At 40.0% G+C, this 27,337-nt stretch overlaps 1 protein-coding gene across 1 annotated transcript; it reads left to right on the top strand.

Annotated features, from left to right (window-relative positions):
* Nucleotides 1-24,425: 24,425 nt before the first annotated feature.
* On the top strand, nt 24,426-27,118 carry LOC149243117 (uncharacterized). Its single transcript, XM_089367765.1, has one exon. It carries the CDS (start codon nt 24,686-24,688, stop codon nt 26,444-26,446), a length of 1,761 nt encoding a protein of 586 aa, XP_089223891.1. The 5' UTR covers nt 24,426-24,685; the 3' UTR covers nt 26,447-27,118.
* Nucleotides 27,119-27,337: the final 219 nt, after the last annotated feature.

Raw genomic sequence — 27,337 nt, 5'->3', positions numbered from 1 at the left:
GTATGGACACTTCAGTCTTTAAGAAAGGCATCCCAAGTACAACTCTTAAAAGTAAATGGAGAAATTTACTGTTGGCCATTCAAAAATTATTACTTGTGAAGGTATATTTAGTGGTACGTTTTTCTATCATATATGTTAGATGATGCATTTCCTGTAGAAATTCCCATTGTAGATCAACAGATTATGCAATAGACTAAAGCAAAATACAAGATCTACTTCTACAAAAAACTTTGCGAAAGCTTAATCGAATATGAGCAAGATCAATGAGAACACATATAACTGAGAATGAGAAATCAATCACACATAACACAGAAGAAATAACCCAGGGAAAGCCCTAGCCTAAAATCCCAATCTCTGTATTATCATACAAGTGCAAATATGTTCAAGTTACAAAAAGCATCAGCTCACAAGCTATCCTGCTCTCTCTACAATCAAACAATACAATTTATAGACTGAATAGACACAGTATATGTCCTCCTCAAGCCCTCCAAGCCTCATATTTCCTTGCACATTTTTTCTTGGGGCCCAGTGATGCCACATGTGTGAATTGGTCTCATCACACTCACAAAAACTAAAGAAGTAACTGCACAATCATCAAGGAAATAATTCTTCTGCATGCAAGAGATATTCATAATGGAATATTATAGAAATTGATAGTACACTGTCCCTCCATCTGATCTCAAATGGGTCTTTGTCTAAACTGACATACATGAGTTATTTATGAGAGAATATTCAGTTATCTGAAGTGCAGTAGTTACGTGCATGCATGCATTAACTAATTGAACTCACAATTAATTCAACAAACTATTTTAATTAATCTAACTGGACTTGATTTAGTTAACTCATCCTTATCTTTTTAACTGATGGATAAATTCCTCAATTAATAGAGAAACTGTTGCATGTCCCCACATAGACTTCATGTTTGATTTTCTACAACTAATTAACTCATGGTGAATTAATTAATTATTTTACAAACAACTGCTAAGATCAAATTCGAATTTTACTTCTCAATTTTAGTTCAGGGACTAACTAAAATAGGAAGGTATCCTGAAATGCTATTTATAGAAGTACTAAATTTAGAACTTCTATATTTAGAAGTTATTGTTGCTATTTTCAACACTCCCTCTCAAAAAGAAAGGAATTATCAGTAACCCCAATCCTGTCTCTGTGGAACTCGAACTTGCATTTTGACAATGCCTTAGTCAAAATATCTGCATCTTGTTCCTCAGTCGAAACATACAACAACAACATGATCCTCTTGACCACACAGTCTCGAAGATGGTGATACTGGATATAAATGTGCTTGGACCTGTCATGAAAAATTGGATTCTCAGAGAGTTTGATACAACTTTGATTATTGCAGTAGATCACAGTTGGATTCATCCTCTAACCAAACAATCCCACTAGAATCTTCTGCATCCAAATGGCCTCACATGCAGCCTAACTAGCAGCCATGTATTCAGCCTCTGTTGAGCTAAGTGCAACTGACCTCTGTTTCCTGCAGTATCAGGAAACTACGGTTGAACCAAGGTTGAAGATTCCTCCAGAAGTGCTCTTTCGATCTGATGGACTCCCTGCCCAATCCGCATCTGTGAAGCCCTAAAGCTTCACTCCCTATGTCTGTCTGTACCACAATCCGAACTGAGATGTGCCTCTGAGGTATCTCAGCACATGCTTCGCTGCCTTCCAAAACAGCTTGGTAGGTTGAACCATAGCTTGACTCAGCTGGTTCACCGCAAAGCATAAGTTGGGTCATGTGTTCACCAGATACATAAGTGAACCCACCAGCTGCCGATAAACAGTAGTAGCGACTACCTCAACTGAAGTAGCATCCTCCTTCCTCCAGTTCCCAGCTAGAGGAGTCTGCATGGGCTTTCACTTCTCCATGTGAAAGCGCCTGAGTATCTCATTGGCATACTTACCTTAAGACACAAATACTTCACCATATTTCTGCCACACCTCCATGCCTAGAAATTAGTGCATAAGACCCATGTCTTTCATTTCGAACTCTCTTACAAGGTCCTCCTTGCAAGACTATATCAGCTGATCATCACCTGTCAAAATCAAATCATCGACATAAAGAACAATGATCAATGGTTTACCTTCTACCATGATGTGGTAAAGGTTTGCATTTGCTTCACTCTTGGTGAAGCCCAACCCGATTCTGGTGTACCAAGCACGAGGTGCTTGCTTCAGCCCATACAAAGCCCTCTTGAGTCGCCACACATGCGACTCACGATCGAAGGTATCGAAACCCTCTGGCTGCTTAATGGACACCTCCTCCTCAATATTCCCATTGAGGAATGTTGTCTTCACATCCATCTGGTGGATCTTCCACCCCATTTGAGCTGATAGTGCCAACATCAATCTAATCGATGAGTACCTTGCTACGGGAGCAAAAGTCTCATCGTAGTGGATCCCCTCGACCTGTGAGAAATCACAGGCAACAAACATTGCCTTATGTTTCTCAACACTGCCATCAACTCCCTGCTTTACCTTGTAAAGCCATCTGGAACTCACCATTGACTTACCCTGAGGTCTTGGGACAACATCCCACACGCTGTTCCAAATGATAGAGTCATACTCCTCTACCATTGCATCAACCCAGACTGGTTGTTGCACTACCTCCTTGAATGAAGAAGGTTTGGTATCTATACACTCCCGAACTAGGGCCATGTACCCAGTGTACTGCTCGGGCAACCTCCTCTGTCTGCGCTGAGAAGATGGTTGTCCCACATTCTACCGTGCATCCAACATCAACTTGTCGACTTCCCTTGAGCATTTCCGCCCATCTCTAGAAGTCTCAGCATGAGTGGATGTCTCCACTCCCGAATCCTTTGCATGTGGTTGTTTCGCATCAATCTGAGGCTCCTCCTCCTTAGGAACTGAAAGTTCCTCTTCTGCATGCAACTTGAGCTCCCTCTCAAGTGATAATTGCATGGCTTTCTGCTCGTCGAACTTCAGATCCCTGCGTACCACTGTTCTCTAATTGGTAGGCAGGTACACCTGATAGTTGTGGGGGTGTATCCGTGTACCCCACAAGTATTCCCAACTCAGCTGTTGGATCTAGCTTCTTCCGGGCATCTTTGGTCAGATGATAGTAGACTGATGATCCAAAGATTTAGAAGTGACTCACATCTAGTGGCTTCCTGGAAAAGGCGTCCATACATGTCTTCATTCCCAGTATATGGTGTGGGCTTTTGTTTTGCAAGTACACTGTTGTATTACATGCCTCAACCCACAAATGTAGTGGTAGGCTTTGGTCATGCAACATTGCTCGAGCTACTCCCACAATCGATTTGTTCTTCCTTTCATCCACCTCATTCTGCTATGGGTTATGGGGTGCCATCAGTTCCCGTTTAATTCCTTCTGCAGCGCAGAAGTCTTTAAACTGTTGGGAGACATACTCTCCACCATTTTCGCTATGCAAGGATTTTATTTTCTTTCCAGATTCTTTCTCTGCCAAGGCTTTAAACTCACAAAACCTCAAGAAGGTCTAATCCTTCTTTTGCATAAAGTAGATCCAACATCTACGAGAAAAATCATCAATAAAAATAACATAATACCTTTGTTTAGTAGTGTAGGGTGTAGAGAATAGTCCACAAACATCTGAGTGAACTCACTCCAGGATTGCTCTAGCTCTACTGTCTCGATCTGGAAAGGAAGATTTCGCATACTTACCCAAGGTACAACCTTTGCATGTATTCATCTGCTCAAGTTTTCCCTTGGGTAATCTGGTAGAAATCTGTTGCATGATCTTCAGGGCTCCATGGTGCAAGTGGCCCAGTCTTCTATGCCATAGCTCGCCAACATCTTGGCTCTACACCATCTCAGCTTTGGAACTCAATGTAGCACAATCGTTTACCTCTAGCTTGTAGAGATTCTTTTCTCAAATCCCAATTTGCTTTGTCTCTCCAGTAGCGATATGCCTAAGGAATACCTTTCCTTTACTAAAGACTACATCATAGCCTTTAACTTCTAACGTAGCGACAAACATAAGATTCTTATTCAGACCTGGTACATACTTTACATCAGTAAGGGTGAGGGGAGCTCCATGCTCCCTCTGAAACACAATCGTACCTTCACCTAGAACACGGTACTTTCCATCATCGCCCATCTCAATCTGCATCTAGAGATCCTTCTCCTCCAAGGTACTGAAAAGATTATTGTCCCCTGACATGTGGAATGAAGCTCCATTGTCCAGGTACCACACACATCCCACCATGGATGAAGCCATGCATGCAATAAGTGAGAAATCCAACTCAAACTGTGAGGCCAGTGCCTCACCATTAGATCCCTTCAAGGAACCCTTCTTGGATTTCTTCTGTGGACAATTTGTAGCATAATGGCCCACTTCATGACAATGAAAGCATCGCACTTTCGATTTGTCAAACTTCTTCCCACCATGGGAAGAACCGGATTTGGGATGGGACACCTTCCCTTTCCCTTTCCTCACCTTACTCACTAAGGCTAGATTTTCCTCATCATCTTGCTTCGATGAGGATCCATCTCTAGTGCTTCTTATTATTTCCTCCTGCATCAGATCCTATTAGCTCTGCTACAAACTTCAACAGTTGGAGGACCAAATATTAGCTCGGCCATGTGTTTATGTAGATAAGGGAGCTCACAACAATCATTTAACTTCTTTTCCTTCATCTTCCTCATACTCTATTGCCCTCCGTATCTCTATTTTTCTCCTTAAACCTCTTCATTACTCACCTTTCCCTGTTTCCCTGCTTAATTCCTTTTTACCCCGCTTCCTCTGTTTTATTCTTCTAAACTCTGCATAACCATATCTCTTAGCCCCGAGCGCTTAACACCTGAACCCGCACCCATATAACCCTTTGCCTTAATCCCCATCGTTGATCATCTTGATCCAACGGTCCCCGCCACCACAGCTCTTTTTTCCCGCACGTTAAACCTCGTGCGCGTTCCCTGCCATCCGACCGTCCGTCGCACGATCAGACGAAAGTCACTCTTCCCGATCGGGTGAGTTGTCCACTCGTTAATGCGCGGGAAATCGGTTTCCCGTCTGTCGTGGAAGCCACGCGTCGCGTGTGGTGTGGTATCGCGTAGGTTTATACGGAAACCGCTGCAACTCCAAAGGCGGTGCGAGGAAACCACTTACCGCCCGTCCTCGCCGATTAATTCCCGTGCGGCTTCCGCCCCCATTCGCCATTGGATCTGCCCACCTCGCGATCCAATGGCCCTCGTTCGCCTACTCCTGCTTCTTCTTGATAGCCCCTGCAATTCAATCTTTGCCGCCCATTTACTCTATCCGACGGCTGATGTTTTTTCCCATCCTCTGCATTGTTCTTCCATGCAAATCTTTGCGTCCAAAGCCTGCACTGTGCATCTGAAGGTCAAAGGTGGTCACCTACTAGTACTCTACACAGTTACTACTTCAGCTACTGCATTTAAAGAAGGATGGTCGATGGACGAAGAGGTACAGTGCCTCGAGCAGTTAAAGCATTAATCAGGCATGGAATTTCGTCCAAATTTCATTCTACCCAATCAAGAAAGACAACAGAATATCAGAGAAGATCAATTTGGTTCATTTAGACAATCAAATTGTGTCAAAGACCATATCTGATAGTAAATGTGGTTGGTGGTCAGCTATGACCCCTCCACACGTAGCATAACAGATTTTTTGTAATCAACCTCCATATATACCCAGAAACAGAATGTTGAGGGGGGATGAATGTTATTTTGATGTAAGGTTCAACTTCTGGAGACTGTAACTACTGTGATACCTGCAGCGTCTGGTCTTCATTTTAAGCTAATACAAGCTTCTTTTGCTGTTAATTGCTCACTTTCCACTTCTTCTTTGTTCCAAGTTGTGCCTGTTATGCATTGTTTTATGTGCTCTTGATGTTTAGCATTAGAGGGGTTGTCATCCCACCTCTGTGTTAGGTTCTAGTATGTTACATTGAATATGTATGCATGTTTCTGTTATCTTGGTGCCAGACAGTTGTCATCCTGTCTGAGCATTAGGAAATAGATTTACAGACCTCTTTACTGGTTGCAGCCGGCCATCACAGGGTCCTGTGCATCTGCTGGTGTGGTGAGTATTCTCCATCATAACCTTATCCTCAAACTGTGAGTAATTGGTGGTCTAAAGCCTTGTAGTCTGGGGGTGCTCACCCATGTCTGGGGTTAAGCATAGTAGAAGTGGTTATCTGGCTTGAATTTGCATCATTTCTTCCATTCATCCACCATTTTCTAACATTTTTTATCGAGTTTGTAATGTTCCCGAGCATCTCTGATATACAAACTAGGAGAGTTTCTTGGGGTGATAATAGATCCGACCAAAGTCATTCCCAAACTGGCAGTTTTTCTCTTCCATTAGCCGAGTCTTGGTAGCTGTGCCAACTCTTAGGAAGACCGAGGAGTTCAAGACTCACCATGTCATCATCAGCGGTCGTGATCCCTACACTTCCAAGATCATCCCTATAGGTGTGAGCTTGTTCAGATATGTATAGATCGTGTCGCCCTTTTCACACTTGATTTTCCGAAGCTTTTCTTTCAAGGCCAGCTTCCTCTGATCGTTATTGTTATAATATCAATCTTTCAATGTTCTCCACATCGAAAACGATGTCTCCTTCCCATGAAGACTTGAGACTATGTGGTCTCGAACTCCCTCTAGAAGGATTCTCCTTGTTGTAGCCACACATTTCTTTCATTCCGCCAATTGAGTAGCATCAGTCGGCTTGGGGACTTCTTGATCAATGAAGTCCTTTAGACCGTTATCCTCTAATACTGCTTCCATGCGATCCTCCCAGGCTATATAATTCGAGTTTCCATCAAGGCCATACTCGAGTCTTAAACCGCTGAAAGTCATTGGTGAAATTGAGATGTGATAAGAACTCGATTTCTATATTTAGGAACCTCAAACTTCGAGCATCTCCCTTCTTGTATATGTTCTTCACCTTGATCACCTTTGCTCCGATACCATGTAGAAATTCCCACTGTAGATCAACAGATTATGCAAGACTAAAGCAAAATACAAGATCTACTTCTACAACAAACTTTACAGAAGCTTAATCGAATATGAGAAAGATTAATGAGAACACATATAACTAAGAATGAGAAATCAATCACACATAACACAGAAGAAATAAGTCGGGGAAAGCCTCAGCCTAAAACCCCAATCTCTGTGTTATCATACAAGTGGAAATATGTTCGAGTTACAAAAAGCATCAGCTCACAAGCGATCCTTCTCTCTCTACAATCAAACAATACAATTCACAGACTGAATAGACATAGTTATGTCCTCCTCAAGCCCTCCAAGCCTCCTATTTCCTTGTGCAGTTTTTCTTGGGGTCCAGTGATTCCACATGTGTGAATTGGCCTCGTCACACTCACAAAAACTGAAGAAGTAAGTGCACAATCCTCAAGGAAGGAATTCCTTCTGCATGCAAGAGATATTCACAATGGAATATTCTAGCAACTGATAGTACACTGTCCCTCCATATGATCTCAACTGGGTCTCTGTCCGAACTAACATGCATGAGTTATTTATGAGAGAATATTTAGTTATCTGAAGTGCAGCAGTTACATGCATGCATGCATTAACTAACTGAACTCACAATTAATTCAACAAACTGTTTGAATTAATCTAACTGGACTTCACTCAGTTAACTCATCCTTATCTCTTTAATTGATGGATAAATTCCTCAATTAATGGAGAAACTGTTGCATGTCCCCACATAGACTTCATGTTTGATTTTATACAACTAATTAACTCATGGTGAATTAATTAATTATTTTACAAACAACTGTTAAGATCAAATTCGAATTTTACTTCTCAATTTTAGTTCAGGGACTAAATAAAATAGGAAGGTATCCCGAAATGCTATTTATAGTAGTACTAAATTTAGCGCTTCTATATTTATCATTTCTTGTTGCTATTTTCAACACTCCCTCTCAACAAGAAAGGGATTATCAGTAACCCCAATCCTATCTCTGTGGAACTCGAACTTGCATTTTGACAATGCCTTAGTCAAAATATTTGCATCCTGTTCCTCAGTAGAAACAAACAGCAACAACATGATCCTCTTGACCACACAGTCTCGAAGATGGTGATACCAGATATCAATGTGCTTGGACCTGTCATGAAAAGCTGGATTCTCAGAGAGTTTGATACAACTCTTATTATTGCAGTAGATCACGGTTGGATCCATCCTCTGACCAAAAAATCCCACTAAAATCTTCTCCATCCAAATGGCCTCACATGCAGCCTGACTAACAGCCATGTATTCAGCCTCTGCTGAGATAAGTGGAACTGACCTTTGTTTCCTGTTGTACTAGGAAACTGCAGCTGAACCAAGGTTGAAGATTCCTCTAGAAGTGCTCTTCAGGTCTCATGGACTCCCAGCCCAATCCGCATCTGTGAAGCCCTGAAGCTACACTCCCTCTCTTTGTCTGTACCACAATTCGAACTGAGATGTGCCTCTGAGATATCTCAGCACATGCTCCGCTGCCTTCCAAAACAGCTTGGTAGGCTAAACCATAGCTTGACTCAGCTGGTTCACCGCAAAGCATAAGTTGGGTCGTGTGTTCACCAGATACATAAGTGAACCCACCAGCTGCCAATAAACAGTAGCAGCTACTACCTCACCTCAAGTAGCATCCTCCTTCCTCAAGTTCCCAGCTAGAGGAGTCTGCATGGGCTTGCACTTCTCCATGTGAAAGCACTTGAGTATCTCATTGGCATACTTGCCTTGAGACACAAATACTTCACCATCTTTCTGCCACACCTCCATGCCTAGAAGTAGTGCATAAGATCCATTTCTTTCATTTTGAACTCTCTTGCAAGGTCCTCCTTGCAAGACTGTATCAGCTGATCATCGCCTGCCAAAATCAGATCATCGACATAAAGAACAATGATCAATGGTTTACCTTCTACCATGATGTAGTAAAGGATTGCATCTACTTCATTCTTGGTGAAGCCCAACCCGGTGAAATGGCTGTCGATCCTGGTGTACCAAGCATAGGGTGCTTGCTTCAGCCCATACAAAGCCCTCTTGAGTCGGCAGACATGCGACTCACGATCGAAGGTATCGAAACCCTCTGGCTACTCAATGTACACCTCCTCCTCAATCTTCCCATTGAGGAATGTTGTCTTCACGTCCATCTGGTGGATCTTCCACCCCATCTGCGCTGATAGTGCCAACATCGATCTAATCGATGAGTACCTTGCTATGGGAGCAAAAGTCTCGTCGTAGTCGATCCCCTCAACCTGTGAGAAACCATGGGCAACAAATCTTGCCTTATGTTTCTCAACACTACCATTAGCTGCCTGCTTTACCTTGTAAATCCATCTGGAACTCACCACTGACTTACCCTGAGGTCTTGGGACAACATCCCACACACTGTTCCAAATGATAGAGTCGTACTCCTCTACCATTACATCGACCTAGATTGGTTGCTGCACTACCTCCTTGAATGAAGAAGGTTAGGTATCTACACACTCCCTAACCAGGGCCATGTACCCAGTGTGCAGCTTAGGCGACCTCCTTTGTTTGCTCTGAGAAAATGGTTGTCCCATATTCTCCTACACATCCAACATCAACCTGTCAGCTTCCCTTGAACATTTCTGCCCATCTCTGGAAGTCTCAGCATGAGTGGATGTCTCCACTCCCAAATCCTCTTCATGTGGCTGCTCTGCATCAATCTGAGGCTCCTCCTCGTTAGGAACTGAAAGTTCCTCTTCTGCATGCAACTTGAGCTCCCTCTCAAGTGATAATCACATGGCATTCTGCTCGTCGAACTTCAGATCCTTGCATACCACTGTTCTCTGACTAGTAGGCAAGTACACCCGATAGTTGTGGTGTGTATCCATGTACCCGACAAGTATTCCCAACTCAGCTGTTGGATCCAGCTTCTTCCTGGCATCTTTGGTCACATGATAGTAGACTAATGATCCAAAGATTTGGAAGTGACTCACATCTAGTGGCTTTCCGGAAAAGGCCTCCATAGGTGTCTTCATTCCCAGTATACGGTGTAGGCGTCTGTTCTACATGTATACTGTTGTATTGCATGCCTCAGCCCACAAATGCAGTGGTAGGCTTTGGTCATGTAACATCACTGGAGCTACTCCCACAATCGATCTGTTCTTCCTTTCAGCCACCCCATTCTGCTGTGGGTTATGGGGTGCCGTTAGTTCCCGTTTAATTCCTTCTGCAGCGCAGAAGTCTTTAAACTATTGGGATACATACTCTCGACCATTTTCATTACGCAAGGCTTTTATTTTCTTTCAAAATTCTTTCTCTGCCAAGGCTTTAAACTCACAAAACCTCAAGAAGGTCTCATCCTTCTTTTGCATAAAGTAGATCCAGCATCTACGAGAAAAATCATCAATAAAAATAACATAGTATCTTTGTTTAGCGGTGGAGGCTGTAGAGAATGGTCCACAAACATCTGAGTGAAAGCGCTCCAGGATTGCTCCAACTCTACTGTCTCGATCCGGAAAGGAAGATTTCGCATACTTACCCAAGGTACAAACTTTGCATGTATTCGTCTGCTCAAGTTTTCCCTTGGGTAATCTGGTAGAAATTTGTTGCATGATCTTCAGGGCTCCATGGTGCAAGTGGCCCAGTCTTCTATGCCATAGCTCACCAACATCTTGGCTCTGCACCATCTTAGCTTTGGAACTCAATGCAGCACAGTCTTCTACCTCCAACTTGTAGAGATTCTCTACCTGAATCATAATTCGCTTTGTCTATCCAGTACTGATATGCCTCAGGAATACCTTTCCTTTACTAAAGACTACATCATAACCTTTATCTTCTAGCATAGCGACAGACACAAGATTCTTCTTCAGACCTGGTACATACTTTACATCAGTCAGGGTGAGGGGAGCTCCATGCTCCCTCTTAAACACAACCATACCTTCACCTGAAACATGGTACTTTCCATCATCACCCATCTCAATCCGCATATGGAGATCCTTCTCCTCCAAGGTACTGAAAAGATTCTTGTCACCTAACATGTGGAATGAAGCTCCACTGTCCAGGTACCACACACATCCCACCATGGATGAAACCATGAATGTGATAAGCGAGAAATCCAACTCAAACTATGAGGCGAGTGCCTCACCATCAGATCCCTTCAAGCAAACCTTCTTGGATTTCTTCTGTGGACAATTTGTAGCATAATGGCCCACTTCATGACAATGAAAGCATCACACTTTCGATTTTTCAAACTTCTTCGCACCATGGGAAGAACCGGATTTGGGATGGAACGCTTTCCCTTTCCCTTTCCTCGCCTTACTCACTAGGGCTAGATTTTCCTCATCATCTTGCTTCGATGAGGATCCATCTCTAGTGCTTCTTCTTATTTCCCCCTGCATCAGAGCCGACCAAAGTCGTTCCCAATCTGGCAGTTATTTTCTTCCATTAACCGAGTCTTGGTAGCTATTCTAGCTCTTAAGAAGACCGAGGAGTGCAAGACTCACCATGTCATCATTAGCGTCTGTGATCCCTACTCTTTCAAGCTCATCCATACAGGTGGTGAGCTTGTTCAGATATGTAGAGATCGTGTCACCCTTTTCACACTTGATTTTCTGAAGCTTGTCTTTCAGCATCAGCTTCCTCTAATCATTGTTGTTTTGATATAGATCTTTTAATGTTTTCCACATCGAAAACATTGTCTCCGTCAATCGGCTTGGGGACTTCTTGATCAATGAAGTCCTTTAGACCATTATCCTCTAATACTACTTCCATGCGATCCTTCCAGGCTATATAATTTGAGCTGCCGTCAAGGACATACTCGAGTCTTAAACCTCTGAACGCCATTGGTGAAATTGAGATGTGATAAGTACTCGATTTCTACATTCAAGAACCTCAGACTTCGAACTTCTCCCTTCTTGTATATGTTCTTCACCTTGATCACCTTTGCTCTGATACCATGTAGAAATTCCCACTCTAGATCAATAGATTATGCAATAGACTAAAGCAAAATACAAGATCTACTTCTACAACAAACTTTGAGGAAGCTTAATCGAATATGAGCAAGATCAATGAGAACACATATAACTGAGAATGAGAAATCAATCACACATAACACAGAAGAAATAACCTAGGGAAAGCCTTAGCCTAAAACTCCAATCTTTGTATTATCATACAAGTGGAAATATGTTTGCGTTACAAAAAGAATCAGCTCACAAGCTATCCTTCTCTCTCTGCTATCAAGCAATACAATTCATAGACTGAATAGACATAGTATATGTCCTCCTCAAGCCCTCCAAGCCTCCTATTTCCTTGTGCAGTTTTTCTTGGGGTCCAGTGATGCCACATGTGTGAATTGGCCTCATCACACTCAAAAAAACTAAATAAGTAACTGCACAATCCTCAAGGAAAGAATTCCTTATGCATGCAAGAGATATTCACAATGGAATATTCTAGCAACTGATAGTACACTGTCCCTCCATCTGATCTCAACTGGGTCTCTGTCTGAACTTACATGTATGAGTTATTTATGAGAGAATATTCAGTTATCTGGAGTGCAGCAGTTACATGCATGCATGCATTAACTAACTGAACTCACAATTAATTCAACAAACTATTTGAATTAATCTTACTAGACTTGACTCAGTTAAATCATCTTTATCTCTTTAACTGATGGATAAATTCCTCAATTAATGGAGAAACTGTTGCATGTCCCCACATAGACTTCATGTTTGATTGTCTACAACTAATTAACTCATGGTGAATTAATTAATTATTTTACAAACAACTGCTAAGATCAAATTCGAATTTTACTTCTCAATTTTAGTTAAGGGACTAACTAAAATAGGAAGGTATCCCGAAGTGCTATTTATACTAGTACTAAATTTAGCACTTCTATATTTATCATTTCTTGTTGCTATTTTCAACACTCCCTCACAACAAGAAAGGGATTATCAGTAACCCCAATCCTGTTTCTGTGGAACTCAAACTTGCATTTTGACAATGCCTTAGTCAAAATATCTACATCCTGTTCCTCGGTCGAAACATACAGCAACAACATAATCTTCTTGACCACATAGTCTCGAAGATGGTGATACCGGATATCAATGTTCTTGGACCTATCACGAAAAATTGGATTCTCAGAGAGTTTGATACAACTCTGATTATCGCAATAGATCATGGTTGGATCGATCCTCTGACCAAACAATCCCACTAGAATCTTCCGCATCCAAATGGCCTCACATGCAGCCTGACTAGCAGCCATGTATTCAACGTCTGCTGAGCTAAGTGCAACTGACCTCTATTTCCTGCTGTACTAGGAAACTGTAGCTGAACCAAGGTTGAAGATTCCTCTAGAAGTGCTCTTCTAATCTGATGGACTCCCTGCCCAATCCGCATCTGTGAAGCCCTAAAGCTTCACTCCCTCTGTCCATCTATACCACAATTGAAACTAAGATGTGCCTCTGAGGTATATTAGCACATGCATCGTTGCCTTCCAAAACAGCTTGGTAGGCTGAACCATAGCTTGACTCAGCTGGTTCACCGCAAAGCATAAGTCGGGTCATGTGTTCACCACATACATAAGTGAACCCACCAGCTGCCAATAAATAGTAGCAGCTACTACCTCACCTGAAGTAGCATCCTCCTTCCTCCAATTCCCAGCTAGAGGAGTCTGCATGGGCTTGCACCTCTCCATGTGAAAGCGCCTGAGTATCTCATTGGCATACTTGCCTTGAGACACAAATACTTCACCATATTTTTGCCACACCTCCATGTCTAGAAAGTAGTGCATAAGACCCATGTCTTTCATTTTGAACTCTCTTGCAAGATCCTCCTTACAAGACTGTATCAGCTGATCATCACCTGTCAAAATCGAATCATCGACATAAAGAACAATGATTAATGGTTTACCTTCTACCATGATGTGGTAAAGGTTCGCATCTCCTTCACTCTTGGTGAAGCCCAACCCCGTGAAATAGTTGTCGATCCTAGTGTACCAAGCACGGGGCGCTTGCTTCAGCCCATACAAAGCCCTCTTGAGTCGGCACACATGCAACTCACAATCGAAGGTCTCGAAACCCTCTGGCTACTCAATGTACACCTCCTCCTCAATCATCCCATTGAGGAATGTTGTCTTCACATCCATCTGGTGGATCTTCCACCCCATCTGAGCTGATAGTGCCGACATCGATCTAATCGATGAGTACCTTGCTACGGCAGCAAAAGTCTCATCGTAGTCGATCCCCTCGACTTATGAGAAACCACAGGCAACAAACCATGCCTTATGTTTCTTAACACTGCCATTAGCTGCCTGCTTTACCTTGTAAAGCCATCTAGAACTCACCATTGACTTACCCTGAGGTCTTGGGACAACATCCCACACACTGTTCTGAATGATAGAGTCGTACTTCTCTACCATTGCATCAACCCAGACTGGTTGTTGCACTACCTCCTCGAATGCAGAAGGTTCGGTATCTACACACTCCCTAACCAGGGCCATGTACCCAGTGTACCACCCAGGCGACCTCCTCTATCTACGCTAAGAAGATGGTTGTCCCACATTCTCCCACACATCCAACATCAACCTGTCAGCTTCCCTTGAGCGTTTCCGCCCATCTCTACAAGTCTCAGCATGAGTGGATGTATCCACTGCCGGATCCTCTGCATGTGGCTACTTCGCATCAATCTGAGGCTCCTCCTCCTTAGGAACTGAAAGTTCCTCTTCTGCATGCAACTTGAGCTCCCTCTCAAGTGATAATCACATGGCTTTCTACTTGTAAAACTTCAGATCCTTGCGTACCATTGTTCTCTGATTGGTAGGTAGGTCCACCCTATAGTTGTGGGGTGTGTCTATGTATCACACAAGTACTCCCAACTCAGCTGTTGGATCCAGCTTCTTCTAGGCATCTTTGTTCATATGGCAGTAGACTGATGATCCAAAGATTTGGAAGTGACTCACATTTGGTGACTTCCCAGAAAAGGCCTCCATAGGTGTCTTCATTCCTAGTATACGGTGTGGGCTTCTGTTCTGCAAGTATACTGCTATATTGCATGCCTCAACCCACAAATGCAGTGGTAGGCTTTTGTCATGCAACATCGCTCGAGCTGCTCCCATAATTGATCTGTTCTTCCTTTCAACCACCCCATTCTGCTGTGGGTTATGGGGTGTCGTCAGTTCCCGTTTAATTCCTTCTACAACGTAGAAGTCTTTAAACTGTTGGGAGACATGCTCTCCACCATTTTCGCTATGCAAGGCTTTTATTTTCTTTCCAGATTCTTTCTCTACCAAGGCTTTAAACTCACAGAACCTCAAGAAGGTCTGATCCTTCTTTTGCATAAAGTAGATCCAACATCTACGAGAAAAATCATCAATAAAAATAACGTAGTAGCTTTGTTTAGTGGTGGAGGCCATAAAGAATGGTCCACAAACATCTGAGTGAACTCACTCCAGGATTGCTCCAGCTCTACTATCCCAATCCGGAAAGGAAGATTTCACATACTTACCCAAGGTACAACCTTTGCATGTATTCGTCTGCTCAAGTTTTCCCTTAGGTAATCCGGTAGAAATCTACTGCATGATCTTCAGGGCTCCATGGTGCAAGTGGCCCAGTCTTCTATGCCATAGCTTGCCAACATCTTGGCTCTACACCATCTCAGCTTTGGAACTCAATGCAGCACAGTCATTTTCCTTCAGCTTGTAGAGATTCTTTACTTGAATCCCAATTCGCTTTGTCTGTCTAGTACTGATATGCCTCAGGAATACCTTTCCTTTACTAAAGACTACATCATAGCCTTTATCTTCTAGCATAGCGACAGACACAAGATTCTTCTTCAGACCTGGTACATACTTTACATCAGTCAGGGTGAGGGGAGCTCCATGCTCCCTCTGAAACACAACTGTACCTTCACCTGAAACACGGTACTTTCCATCATCGCCCATCTCGATTCGCATCTGGAGATCCTTCTCTTCCAAGGTACTGAAAATATTCTTGTCACCTGACATGTTGAATGAATCTCCACTGTCCAGGTACCACACACATCCAACCATGAATGTAACCATGCATGCGATAAACGAGAAATACAACTCAAACTGTGAGGCCAGTGCCTCACCATTAGATCCCTTCAAGGAATCCTTCTTGGATTTATTCTATGGACAATTTGTAGCATAATGGCCCACTTCATGACAATGAAAGCATCACACTTTCGATTTGTCAAACTTCTTCCCACCATGGGAAGAACTGGATTTCGGATGGGATGCCTTCTCTTTCCCTTTCTTCACCTTACTCGCTAAGGCTAGATTTTCCTCATCATCTTGCTTCGATGAGGATCCATCTTTGGTGCTTCTTCTTATTTCCACCTGCATCAGATTTGACCAAAGTCGTTCCCAATCTGGCAGTTTTTCTCTTTCATTAACCGAGTCTTGGTAGCTATTCCAGCTCTTAGGAAGACCGAGGAGTGCAAGACTCACCATTTCATCATCATCAGTCGTGATCCCTACACTTCCAAGCTCATCGCTGCAGGTGGTGAGCTTGTTCAGATATGTAGAGGTCGTGTCGTATTTTTCACACTTGATTTTCCGAAGCTTGTCTTTCAGCGCCAACTTCCTCTGATTGTTGCTATTTTGATATAGATCTTTCAATGTTTTCCACATCGAAAATGATGTCTCCTTCCCATGGAGACTTGAGACTATGTGGTCTCAAACTCCCTCCAGAAGGATTCTCCTTGCTCTAGCCACACATTTCTTCCATTCCGCCAATTGAGTAGCATCAGTCGACTTGGGGACTTCTTGATTAATGAATTCCTTTAGACTGTTATTCTCTAATACTACTTCCATGCCATCCTTCCTGGCTATATAATTCAAGCTGCCATCAAGGGCATACTCGAGTCTTAAACCGCTGAAAGCCATTGGTGAAATTGAGATGTGATAAGAACTTGATTTCTATATTCAGGAACCTCAAACTTAAAACTTCTCCCTTCTTGTATATGTTCTTCACCTTGATCACCTTTGCTCTGATACCATGTAGAAATTCCCACTGTAGATCAACAAATTATGCAATAGGCTAAAGCAAAATACAAGATCTACTTCTACAACAAACATTGTGGAAGCTTAATTGAATATGAGCAAGATCAGTGAGAACACATATAATTGAGAATGAGAAATCAATCACACATAACACAGAAGAAATAACTCGGGGAAAGCCTCAGCCTAAAACCCCAATCTCTGTATTATCATACAAGTGGAAATATGTTTGAGTTACAAAAAGAATCAGCTCACAAGCTATCCTTCTCTCTCTGCTATCAAACAATACAATTCACAGATTGAATAGACACAGTATATGTCCTCCTCAAGCCCTTCAAGCCTCCTATTTCCTTGCGCAGTTTTTCTTAGGGTCCAGTGATGCCACATGTGTGAATTGGCCTCATCACACTCATAAAAACTGAAGAAGTAACTGCGCAATCCTCAAGGAAAGAATTCCTTTTGCATGCAAGAGATATTCACAATGGAATATTCTAGCAACTGATAGTACACTATCCCTCCATCTGATCTCAACCGAGTCTTTGTCTAAACTGACATGCATGAGTTATTTATGAGAGAATATTCAGTTATCTGAAGTGCAGCAGTTACATGCATGCATGCATTAACTAACTGAACTCACAATTAATTCAACAAAATGTTTGAATTAATCTGACTGGACTTGACTCAGTTAACTCATCCTTATCTCTTTAACTAATGGATAAATTCCTCAATTAATGGAGAAACTGTTGCATGTCCCCACATAGACTTCATGTTTGATTTTCTACAACTAATTAACTCATGGTGAATTAATTAATTATTTTACAAATAGCTGCTAAGATCAAATTCAAATTTTACTTCTCAATTTTAGTTCAGGGACTAACTAAAATAGGAAGGTATCCCGAAATGCTATTTATAGCAGTACTAAATTTAGCATTTCTTGTTGTTGTTTTCAAAATTTCCTTGAGGGTAATGAAATTAATTTGCGTTATCTCTTACTCAATAGTTTGAAGAAAATGACCGGTAATACTCAGAGAAAAATACAGTCTATTGAAAATACCATGTATCATCACCGCCTGATAAAAATGTTACTTGAATCCCACCTCAAAAGTATAGGAGATGATTGGGAAATTTTTATAGTAAGAAACTAGTTTAAAGAGGTAGAACATGAAGAGGTAGAACAGGAAGAACCTAGCAACAAAATAAAGAGAAGTAGAAGAAAGTTATCTCTAAACCCTAAAGATGACCTACCTCTACAACAAAAGCAACCCTCAGAAGATGAAACTCCCCTTGATGATGTATTAGCAAATATTAAAGAGAGAATGTTAGAAGAAGAAAAACCAGTGATAAGGAAGAAAGCATATCTAGAAGAAAAACAAAGGAAATAGAGAAAGCAAAGACAAAACAAAGAAAAGTTCAAAAGAAAATTCCTCTCATTAAAACCTCATCCACTGTCAAGAGGAGTGCAAGACTCAACAAAACAACGAAGGAATCATTTTGAAAATCCATAGAGTTTGTCAATCTAGAGGAAGAAGAAGGGATAAAGGCTCCATCACCAATTATTTTGTCACTAGTTCCATTACCAATTGCTAATACAGTAAGAAGAACTCTTGAAATTGACCCAGTCCAACAAGAGATATGTGATTATATAGAATCTTTGGAGAAAAGAGCTACAAAAAAGGCCACTGCATCCTCTTCAAATCAAGAAAAAGAAATTCATTCTGATAGTCCACAAGAACCTCCAATTATAAATACTCTCAAACAAGAAATTCATGAATTAGAGACACTAAATAAGCACTTAAAACAGGAACATGAAACATTGAACGTGCATAATGAAATACAGAGGACCAATAACGACAATATTCTCTTACATCTTGCTCCATGTTATGATAAGAATAAGAATCTAAAAGAAAAGAACAAATATCTTAATAGAAAAATCATAAGTCTAAAGTATAAGATTCTGATGAAGAAACCAAGGATGGTAGTCACTAAGAAGAAGGCAAAGAAGACAAATTTGGATGTTTTAGCTCAAGTATCTGAAGGAGTTCAGTAACAGGAAGGGTTCATCAGTTTTGAAATTTTTGCATGAGGACATGCAATGACCTCCATGTGAGGGAATATTGACCCTCACAATTGCTTCTTTTTGACACCCTTTTTCACTCTATCTATTTCATTTTTACCTTCATAATCACACATTGGGCATCAAATCACATGAATTATGACATGGAAGGTATACAATTGTCTTGTATTTCATAAATTGATAATGTTCTTTATTATTTAGTTTAATGTTTACTTCAGCTACCAAATTGCAATGATTCTACAACTAATATATGATTTTGCAGCCAAGTCCGTGGTTTGACAGGTTCCAAGGTGCCAGCTAGGAAGCGAAATATATGGGTAGGTGGAAATTGATGCACTCAACGATTTCCTCCTACTCTCATGAACCAGATCAATGGAAGTAGGTCCTGGTGATGCGGTCAAAGATGAAGTCAACCTCTGTAGTCGGCAACAGGTGAGCGAGAATGAGATTTATGCCTCATGATTTGCTTTGATAATAGCAAATCATGAGCGAATTATGTTACGATATCTTTTCAAGTTAATTATAGTTTTTGTTGATAGGGATTAGGCATATAGCTCTAAACAATTTATTGCTATGAGCTCTATAAATATGCCTCTCGGCAAAAATGAAAAGGTTGTTAAGTAAGGATGTGATAGTGAGATTTAAACTCTGTTTTTAATGCTTTGTTTATAAAAGAATCATTTCGTTTTCTCATGCGTGGTTAAGTGTTTGATCAATAGTGTGATTTCCTACTTCTTGTGGAGGCCCCCTTGAGTAGTAAAGATTTCTATTTCATTTTCAGTAGATAGAAATTGTCTTTATATTCTCATAGCTTTCTATTTGTTTGATTAAGTAATTGCATTCTAATTTCTTCCATATTTGAATTAAGTTCATTCTACTAATCATTTCGTTTGTTCATAGATTCTAGATGCACATGGATAGAGTTTAGCAGCAATGCCATAGTGTTATACTTTAATCAATTAGACATAATGTTATCTTTCTTATAGACAAAGGATTTATTTGCAGAATTAGATGCTAAATTTCAAGCATGTGTGATCTATAATCAAGCAAGTGGAATGCATTTTAAGTAGGAGTTTGTTTCATTTTGTTTTCATACGAGTATGATTGTTGTTTATATAGATGTGTGATGAGATTACATAGTAGTTTTTTCTTCTGCATTTGAGTGTGTGTATATAATTCTTATTTATGCAAAATGTGGAATTAATTTTCATTTACATCCAGTGTGAGATTTTGGTTATTTCAAAGCAGAGTGCGAGATTTCTGTAAGCAAGAGAGTGTGATCATCATTGTAGATTTAATCTTATTTTCTAGGAATAACTAATTTACTCATAGAAGACATGTGAATTTCAATAACTCAATTTAATTTAGAATAAAAGGCTTCTAGCACATACAATGCACTTACACTTCATAAGGTTACTAACCCTGGTCGATAATTTATGTAAGCAATTTAAGGTCAATTAAATTGTCAAACATAGCTCTCTCTCTCTCTATTATATCATTCTCTCATACTATTGCAAACTTAGAGTTTTCCTGGAGCACTTACTTTGGATTTGGAGTAAGAAGGCAGAGGAAAGAAGGGAAGCACAAGGGGACAAGTGGATCAATAACTACAACTGGATTGCTTTGCAAGTAATAGGTTGCATGTATGATTTCCTTGCTGATTTATAGATGCATGGTAAACACATGTGATTTTCTGGATATGTGTTATCATTAACATGGAGGATTTCCTAGATTGACAGTGGTTTTAGCCTTGCCTTTCCATTTCCAGGATAACCATGGTGTTGTGGGTTTTTCCATTTGATTTTTTTCTGGTTAGTGCTCATAATTCCTTATGGCTATGGGTTGGAACAAACGCTCTAGAAGCCCTGGAACAACTTGGGTTGAGTTACTAGTCTTGGAGCCTAGGTTGGACAATTTCTTTGGAGCCCTTGGTGGGTTGAGTTACAAGTCCTGAAGCTTGGTTTGACAAATTCTCTAGATCCCTGATATGTTGTGGGTTGAGTTACTAGTTCCTGAAGCCCTGGACAACTTGGGTAGAGACAAATTTGGTTAGTGTTAGTGATGTTTGGCCATGGGGTGGAATCACTGGTTCAGGGTTGAGGTGGTTTGGTCTTTGGAAGCTCTAGTTTGTTTTTGTACTGGTTATATCATGAGATCCCACATTCATGCTTGGAATATGGCGGGAGGGTGATTGGATGAAAGAGAGATTTGGTTTAGCCCAATCTATGGTCGGGTGGTACGTGGAAGTCCCTGACTTGGTTGGTATTTTCATATGTTAATAAGAGATATTCTTGTATTGTGATTCATGTATATTTATAACGATTGTTTTGGCATTGTTATGGATGATTTGCTATGGTTTATATGCTAGTTATTTTCTGGTTATATGATGTTTATATGATGTGTATCTTTTATGGCTCTTGTCATGAATTGCTTAGATATTGATCGATTGATGAATCTATCGACTAATAAGTGTGATTGCAACTATGTGGAGAGGGCATAAGGCCTTCTTGGTGATTCTCAGATAAGCTTTAGACCCATATGTTTAGATATGCATTCATGAATTGTAGATTACATGTTCACCATATGTTTAATGAAATTACTGTCATGGTTAGGCCTAGGTAGGTAAAGTCTTTGATCAATTTTTATATGAATGGCTTTGTCCTAATGTTATTTATCAACCTGGAAAGTCTCACTGAGTTCTGGGGAGTGGTCTGGAGGCTAGCCTGAAATGGTGGTTCAGAATATGTGACCACACCCTCTGAACTGAAGAATTTATGTTGCAACCGCATGGATGCAATGTTGTGCAAGCGGTTGGAGGCTTCCAACAACATGGAGGCCTTAATGTGGGCACGGTTGTGGGCCTAGGGCAAAGAAAAGAGGTCCAACTTAGGGTTTGGTCACCTGGGGTAGTTGTTCAACCTCTAAGTGACATGTAGCCCTTGTGGGATGTTCTGAGTTGTCAGTTTGTTGTCAATAATGAGTCCCACTTCCTTAATTGGATCTAGGAAGTCAGGTCAGGTCATAGTATCTCTTCCTCTCTTGTTTACCCCAACAGGGTGGTGAAACTGGGTAAATATGGGAGGGGTGGTTACAATGAGTCATAATAGAGCTCTTTGGAGGTTTAGTTGTGAAGTATATTTTGAAGCACCCTTAGGATCTACCTGAGAAAGTAATAATACTTTTTTTCAACTTTACTAACAAATATTGAGTCACTAAAAATAAATATTCTAATAAAAAGTTATGCGAATTGAAAGTTACATACCTTTTAAAAGCCTAATTTGTAGGCTATTTGGATGACCAAGTTTTGTCTTGATATATATTTGACATTTAAACCCTTTTAAGTTTGAAATTTTAACTTATAATACTTTCGCATGTCTTATATGCAATTCCATTCATTGGTCAAACTTTTATATGCCAAGTGAAAGTTATTGTAACTTTCCCAAAACTTGATTTTTTTGGCCCCTTCCCAAGAGAGACCTTCTACAACATGTTGCATATCCAATTCATCAAATATGATTATGAAATTTTCACCTAATGTAATTCAATATGTCTCCTTAAAACTCTAAAAATTTCACAATCTGCAACTTCTCTATGAAAAATTCACAATGAACCTACCAAGATGACTCATTTAAAAGATTATTTTAAGGTTGGTCACTATCTCCAAAATCATAATGAATTGGAATTTGAAATTTTTGCCACTAATACCTTGATATATCTATTTAATAGTCTCAAAAAATTGTGGTCTAAATCATCCGAGGAAAAAGTTATAACAGAGATTCCAAGCTCTTATTTGAAATTGATTTCTAGACTAGTCACAAACCCTAGCTTCAAGAGAGTAATACTTTGACATTTATCCTTACTATCCTCAAAATTTTACTCCCTCAGGCTTCCTAGCAAAAACGTTATAGTCAAAATTCCACGAAGACTTCATTGAAGGAAAAAAAAAACTTTAAGATCATAGCTTGGATACCAAATGTTATGAATCATGTCCCTTAAAAATGATAAGAAGTCAATGAATACAATCCACTTTGGGGGTGGAACTTCCTTTTACAATTAATACAATACAGGACAAGATATGGTGATCCTAAGACTAGGCCTCTTGAGACAAAGCATACAATTATAATGAAATGATACTATGAAAGGTTTTCACCTACATAACAATAAAAATACAAGAACTCAAAATCTATGGCCTAATAAGGGTTTTATAGTTAACAAGGGGCTTGTCTAGGGATTAACAAAATAATACTCTTTAATCCTCAAGCCACACACAACATACTTGAGCACATAAAACATGTGGCTCTCAATGCATATTAAGAGCAAGGGAGGGTACCTCATGTACTACCACTAATATTTTCCATGGTGGGTATGGCCTCTAGATTGCACAACTTAATTGGAACATGTCACATGGTTTGATTAGTTCATGTGTCCACCTTGGAATATGGGTAGGGAGAACTTTAAAGAAAGCACTTGATAACCTGGGGTTCTTAATTTGGTGGCTTTGACTTGAGGGTTGAGCTTGTATAATCACATGTTATTTGTGACTACATCATTGGGTTTATTGGAGAAGGACACATAGCAAAGGGAGTCAAATTAGAGTGGTGAAGGATGACTCAATAATGTTGACCTGGGTTAGACCCATATGTACATAAAGAAACTTTTAAAACTGTTAATCCCTTTTATCATTAAGTCACCATGAAAAGTTAAGGAATTATACTTTAAGTGAAATGACAAGGATGGACCGAAAAATGTTGGTCCAAAATATCCACACCTTAAAAAAAGTTTTTAAACATCTCAAATGGATCCTAACATGCCATTTCAAATGAATGTCACCATTATTTAAAGAAGTGGAATCCTTAAATGTAGTTTGGAAATAATATCATCTAAATGTAAAGTCTAGACTATTTCAAAACCCCCTAGATACCATTATGCTAGTAATTCACAAATTTTAAAGAGGCTTTTGAGAGTTATCATCACTTTTAATAGGAATGGAAAAGTGAGTTATTGTGCCCAAAGCACGTCTGAAATATTATAATGGTTTATTCCTAAATATTGTAATATTTTATTTTATAAACAAAAATAATAAAATAATAAAATAAAAATAAAATTAACTTAACCTTAAAATAAATATAATTTCAGATTAAAATAATAAAAATAAAAATATCAAATTAATATTATTATTTATTAATTCTGGTAAGCTAATTATAATAAACTAAATCAACAAATTAATAAATATAATTATAATTAATCATTAAACCTTATCCAATTTCTTAAATTGTAAAAATATAATCAATATTGATAACGGTTAACGTCTGGAGGAATTAAAATGCATTTAAGCTAGTGTGAAATGTTTCCCATCCCAACAATGTTTCTTCAAAAATATTTGACTGAACACATGAATTCAAACGGTGTAAACCTTCATTTTTAAAGGATGAACTTGATCAGGCAGCTGTCTGATGGAGTGCGAAAAGAAAGGCCGAGAGATGATCAAATATAATGTGTTTTTTTCACATAACCCACAACAGGCTTTCGGGTTTTAAGGTGCGTGTGTTATGCAGGGCAATACACGGCAGGTTTTAGGGTTTCAAGGTTCGTGTGTGATGCAAACCAACATCAATCTCACTCTCTTCTACTCACCCCAACATGGCGGCCGCTACGAGGAGGAAGCCAATGTTGTCCCTGTGGAAGAAGAGTTCAATTAGCCACACCATTCCTCAACATTTCTTGTACACTTCCTCTGCCACATCAGACATGCACATTAGCAAGTTCTGTCAGACGAACAAGCTTGCAGAGGCAGTGGAAAGCCTCAAGTTTCTGCTTCTGGATAAATCTAAACCCAACCCTAGTCTCAACACCTGCCGCATTTTATTAAGTAGTCTAATGCGACGGAAATGGTATGGATTAGCGTTGTCCGTTTACAGACTTATGGTTGAAGCAGATGTGGTTCCAGACCTGGTAACTTTGACCATTGTCATCAATTGTCACTGCGAAACAGGTAGAATGGATTATGCATTCAAAGTGTTTGAACGAATGCAAGAACATGGCTATATCCCAAATGTGGTAACCTATAATACCGTCATCAAAGGGCTTTGTAAGAACGGCAAAATGGAGGGTGCTGTTGAATTTTTCAATGGAATGGCGAGGAAACAACAGGTTCCTGATATTTTTACGTATAATACTCTAATAGACGGGCTCTGTAAGAAAGGGAAAACCCATGAGGCATTCGGGTTGTTGGCTGTGATGCTGCAAAAAGGTCATGAACCTAACACCATCACATTCACAATCCTCATGGATCAACTATGCAAAGAAGGTAAGCTCCAAGAGGCCAAAAAATTACTTTATCAGATGCTAAAAGAAGGGCATAATGCCAATATTATTACATTTTCTGCTTTGATGGACGGTCTTTGCAAAGAAGGCAAGTTAGGGGAGGCTATCCAGCTCTTCTATGAAATGCCCGACAAAAACATATGGCCTGATGTTGTGACATATAATTTGCTTATTGATGGATTTTGTAAAGAAGGTAAGTTAGACAAAGCTAGGAGGCTCTTCTATGAAATGCCCAGCAAAAACATATCCCCTAATGTGGTCACATACAGTGCACTTATTGATGGTTTCTGTAAGGAAGGCAAGTTGGAGGAGGCTATGAAACTCTTCTATGAAATGCCCAGCAAAAGAATAAGCCCTAATGTCATCACATACAATGTGCTTATTGATGGTTTATGTAAGCAAGGCAAAATAGACGAGGGTAGGAAGCTCTTTTATGAAATGCCTAACAAAAACACATGCCCTGATGCTGTCACATACAATATACTTATTAACTATTTTTGTAAAGAAGGGCAATGTCAGGAGGCCACCAAGTTGCTTCGTGAAATGCTGGGTAGGGGGTACAGTCCAAATGTTATCACGTACAGTACTGTTATCGATGGCCTTTGCAAAGAAGGCAAGCCTATAGAAGCTTTGCAACTGTTTGATATTATGCTGCATATTGGTCATCAGCCGAATGAAATCACATATAATACACTTATAAATGGGTTTTGCAAGGTGGGTAATCTAGAGAAGGCCAGGGAGCTCTTTCAAGAGATGTCAGAGAAAGGTTGCAAACCTGATCTAGTTAGCTATAATACACTAATAAATGGACTCTGTAAGCATCACAGAATGGACGAAGCTCAACAAATCTTCTATGAGATACCAAAATGGGGTTTGAGCCCTGATGTTATTACATACAGCACATTGATGGATGGACTTTGCAAAGCGGGTTTTTCCAATGAGGCAATTAACTTATTTAAACAGATGATAGGTAGTGGTCATGTCCCTGATATGATTGCATATAACACCCTCATGGATAAATTGTGCAAGGATCACACACCGGAAGAGGTCGAGAGACTATTGCATGAATCTTTATAAAGGTTTTCCATCAAAGCTGTGGCATATTCAACAGTAAACAACTTCTGTAAAGATACTGCTGAAAGGCACTAGGCAAGATTCAGTACTGGTGAGCAGCCGAGAAACTATTGCATGAATCTTAATAAAGGTTTCCATCAAAGCTGTGACATATTCAACAGTAAACAACTTCTGTCAAGATACTGCTGAAAGGCAACTTCTGTTAAGATACTGCTGAAAGGCACTTGGCAAGATTCAGTACTGGTGAGCGAATTGCAATTGATAAAATGTGGGAGTGACTTTGGCAATAATGTGTTAGGGAAGCTATCTAAGACGGGTTTTGTGGCTGAGCTTGATGAAGCGACCTTAGTGCAATTTTGATAAGAGTGCAGTTGGTATTTAACCTGAAACTCATTTGGTTTAGTGGCCTGCACAATCCTTATTAAATGCACCAGTATTTCTGATATAAAATGGGTTAGGCTTAGCAATTAGTATGGTGCAACTTTCAACTGATGAAGTGCCCCAGGTAAATTTCAATAAATTGTTCACATCAATAATCTGGAATTGGTTTGCTCAAATGATTAGTGTGTATGATTGGCATTGATAAAGCGTAACTTGCAAATTTCAATATTGGGTTGTATCTCTATAAAATTGACTAACCCGCTTTGAAACCAACAGAAAAAGTTATGTGAAAAAAGAATTCAGAGAGTTAATAATTTTCCAGCAATAGAATTGTTTGCAATTTTGCAACTTGCTTTGGTGTGTCTTCTTTTTGTTATGTTATTGACTCTTAAGGGTGCATGAAATATTTTGTCTCATTTGTTGAATGTCTAGATTCTAGATTGTTTTACTTTGTCACTGTTATAGTATATAGCAGGCAGGAATGATTGTCACGGGATGTATTAATCATAGTGC

The sequence above is a fragment of the Pinus tabuliformis genome, chromosome 8 (genome assembly GCF_031772625.1).
Source record: "Pinus tabuliformis cultivar Carrire ecotype Pingquan chromosome 8, CPIR1, whole genome shotgun sequence".
Classification (NCBI taxonomy): Eukaryota; Viridiplantae; Streptophyta; class Pinopsida; order Pinales; family Pinaceae; genus Pinus; species Pinus tabuliformis.
Note: the sequence above shows the minus strand (reverse complement) of the source record. Positions and strands in the feature narration are given on the sequence as shown.

Excerpts from the sequence above, each read along its gene's own strand:
- LOC149243117 (XM_089367765.1), top strand. The coding sequence starts at position 24,686 with ATGGCGGCCGCTACGAGGAGGAAGCCAATGTTGTCCCTGTGGAAGAAG.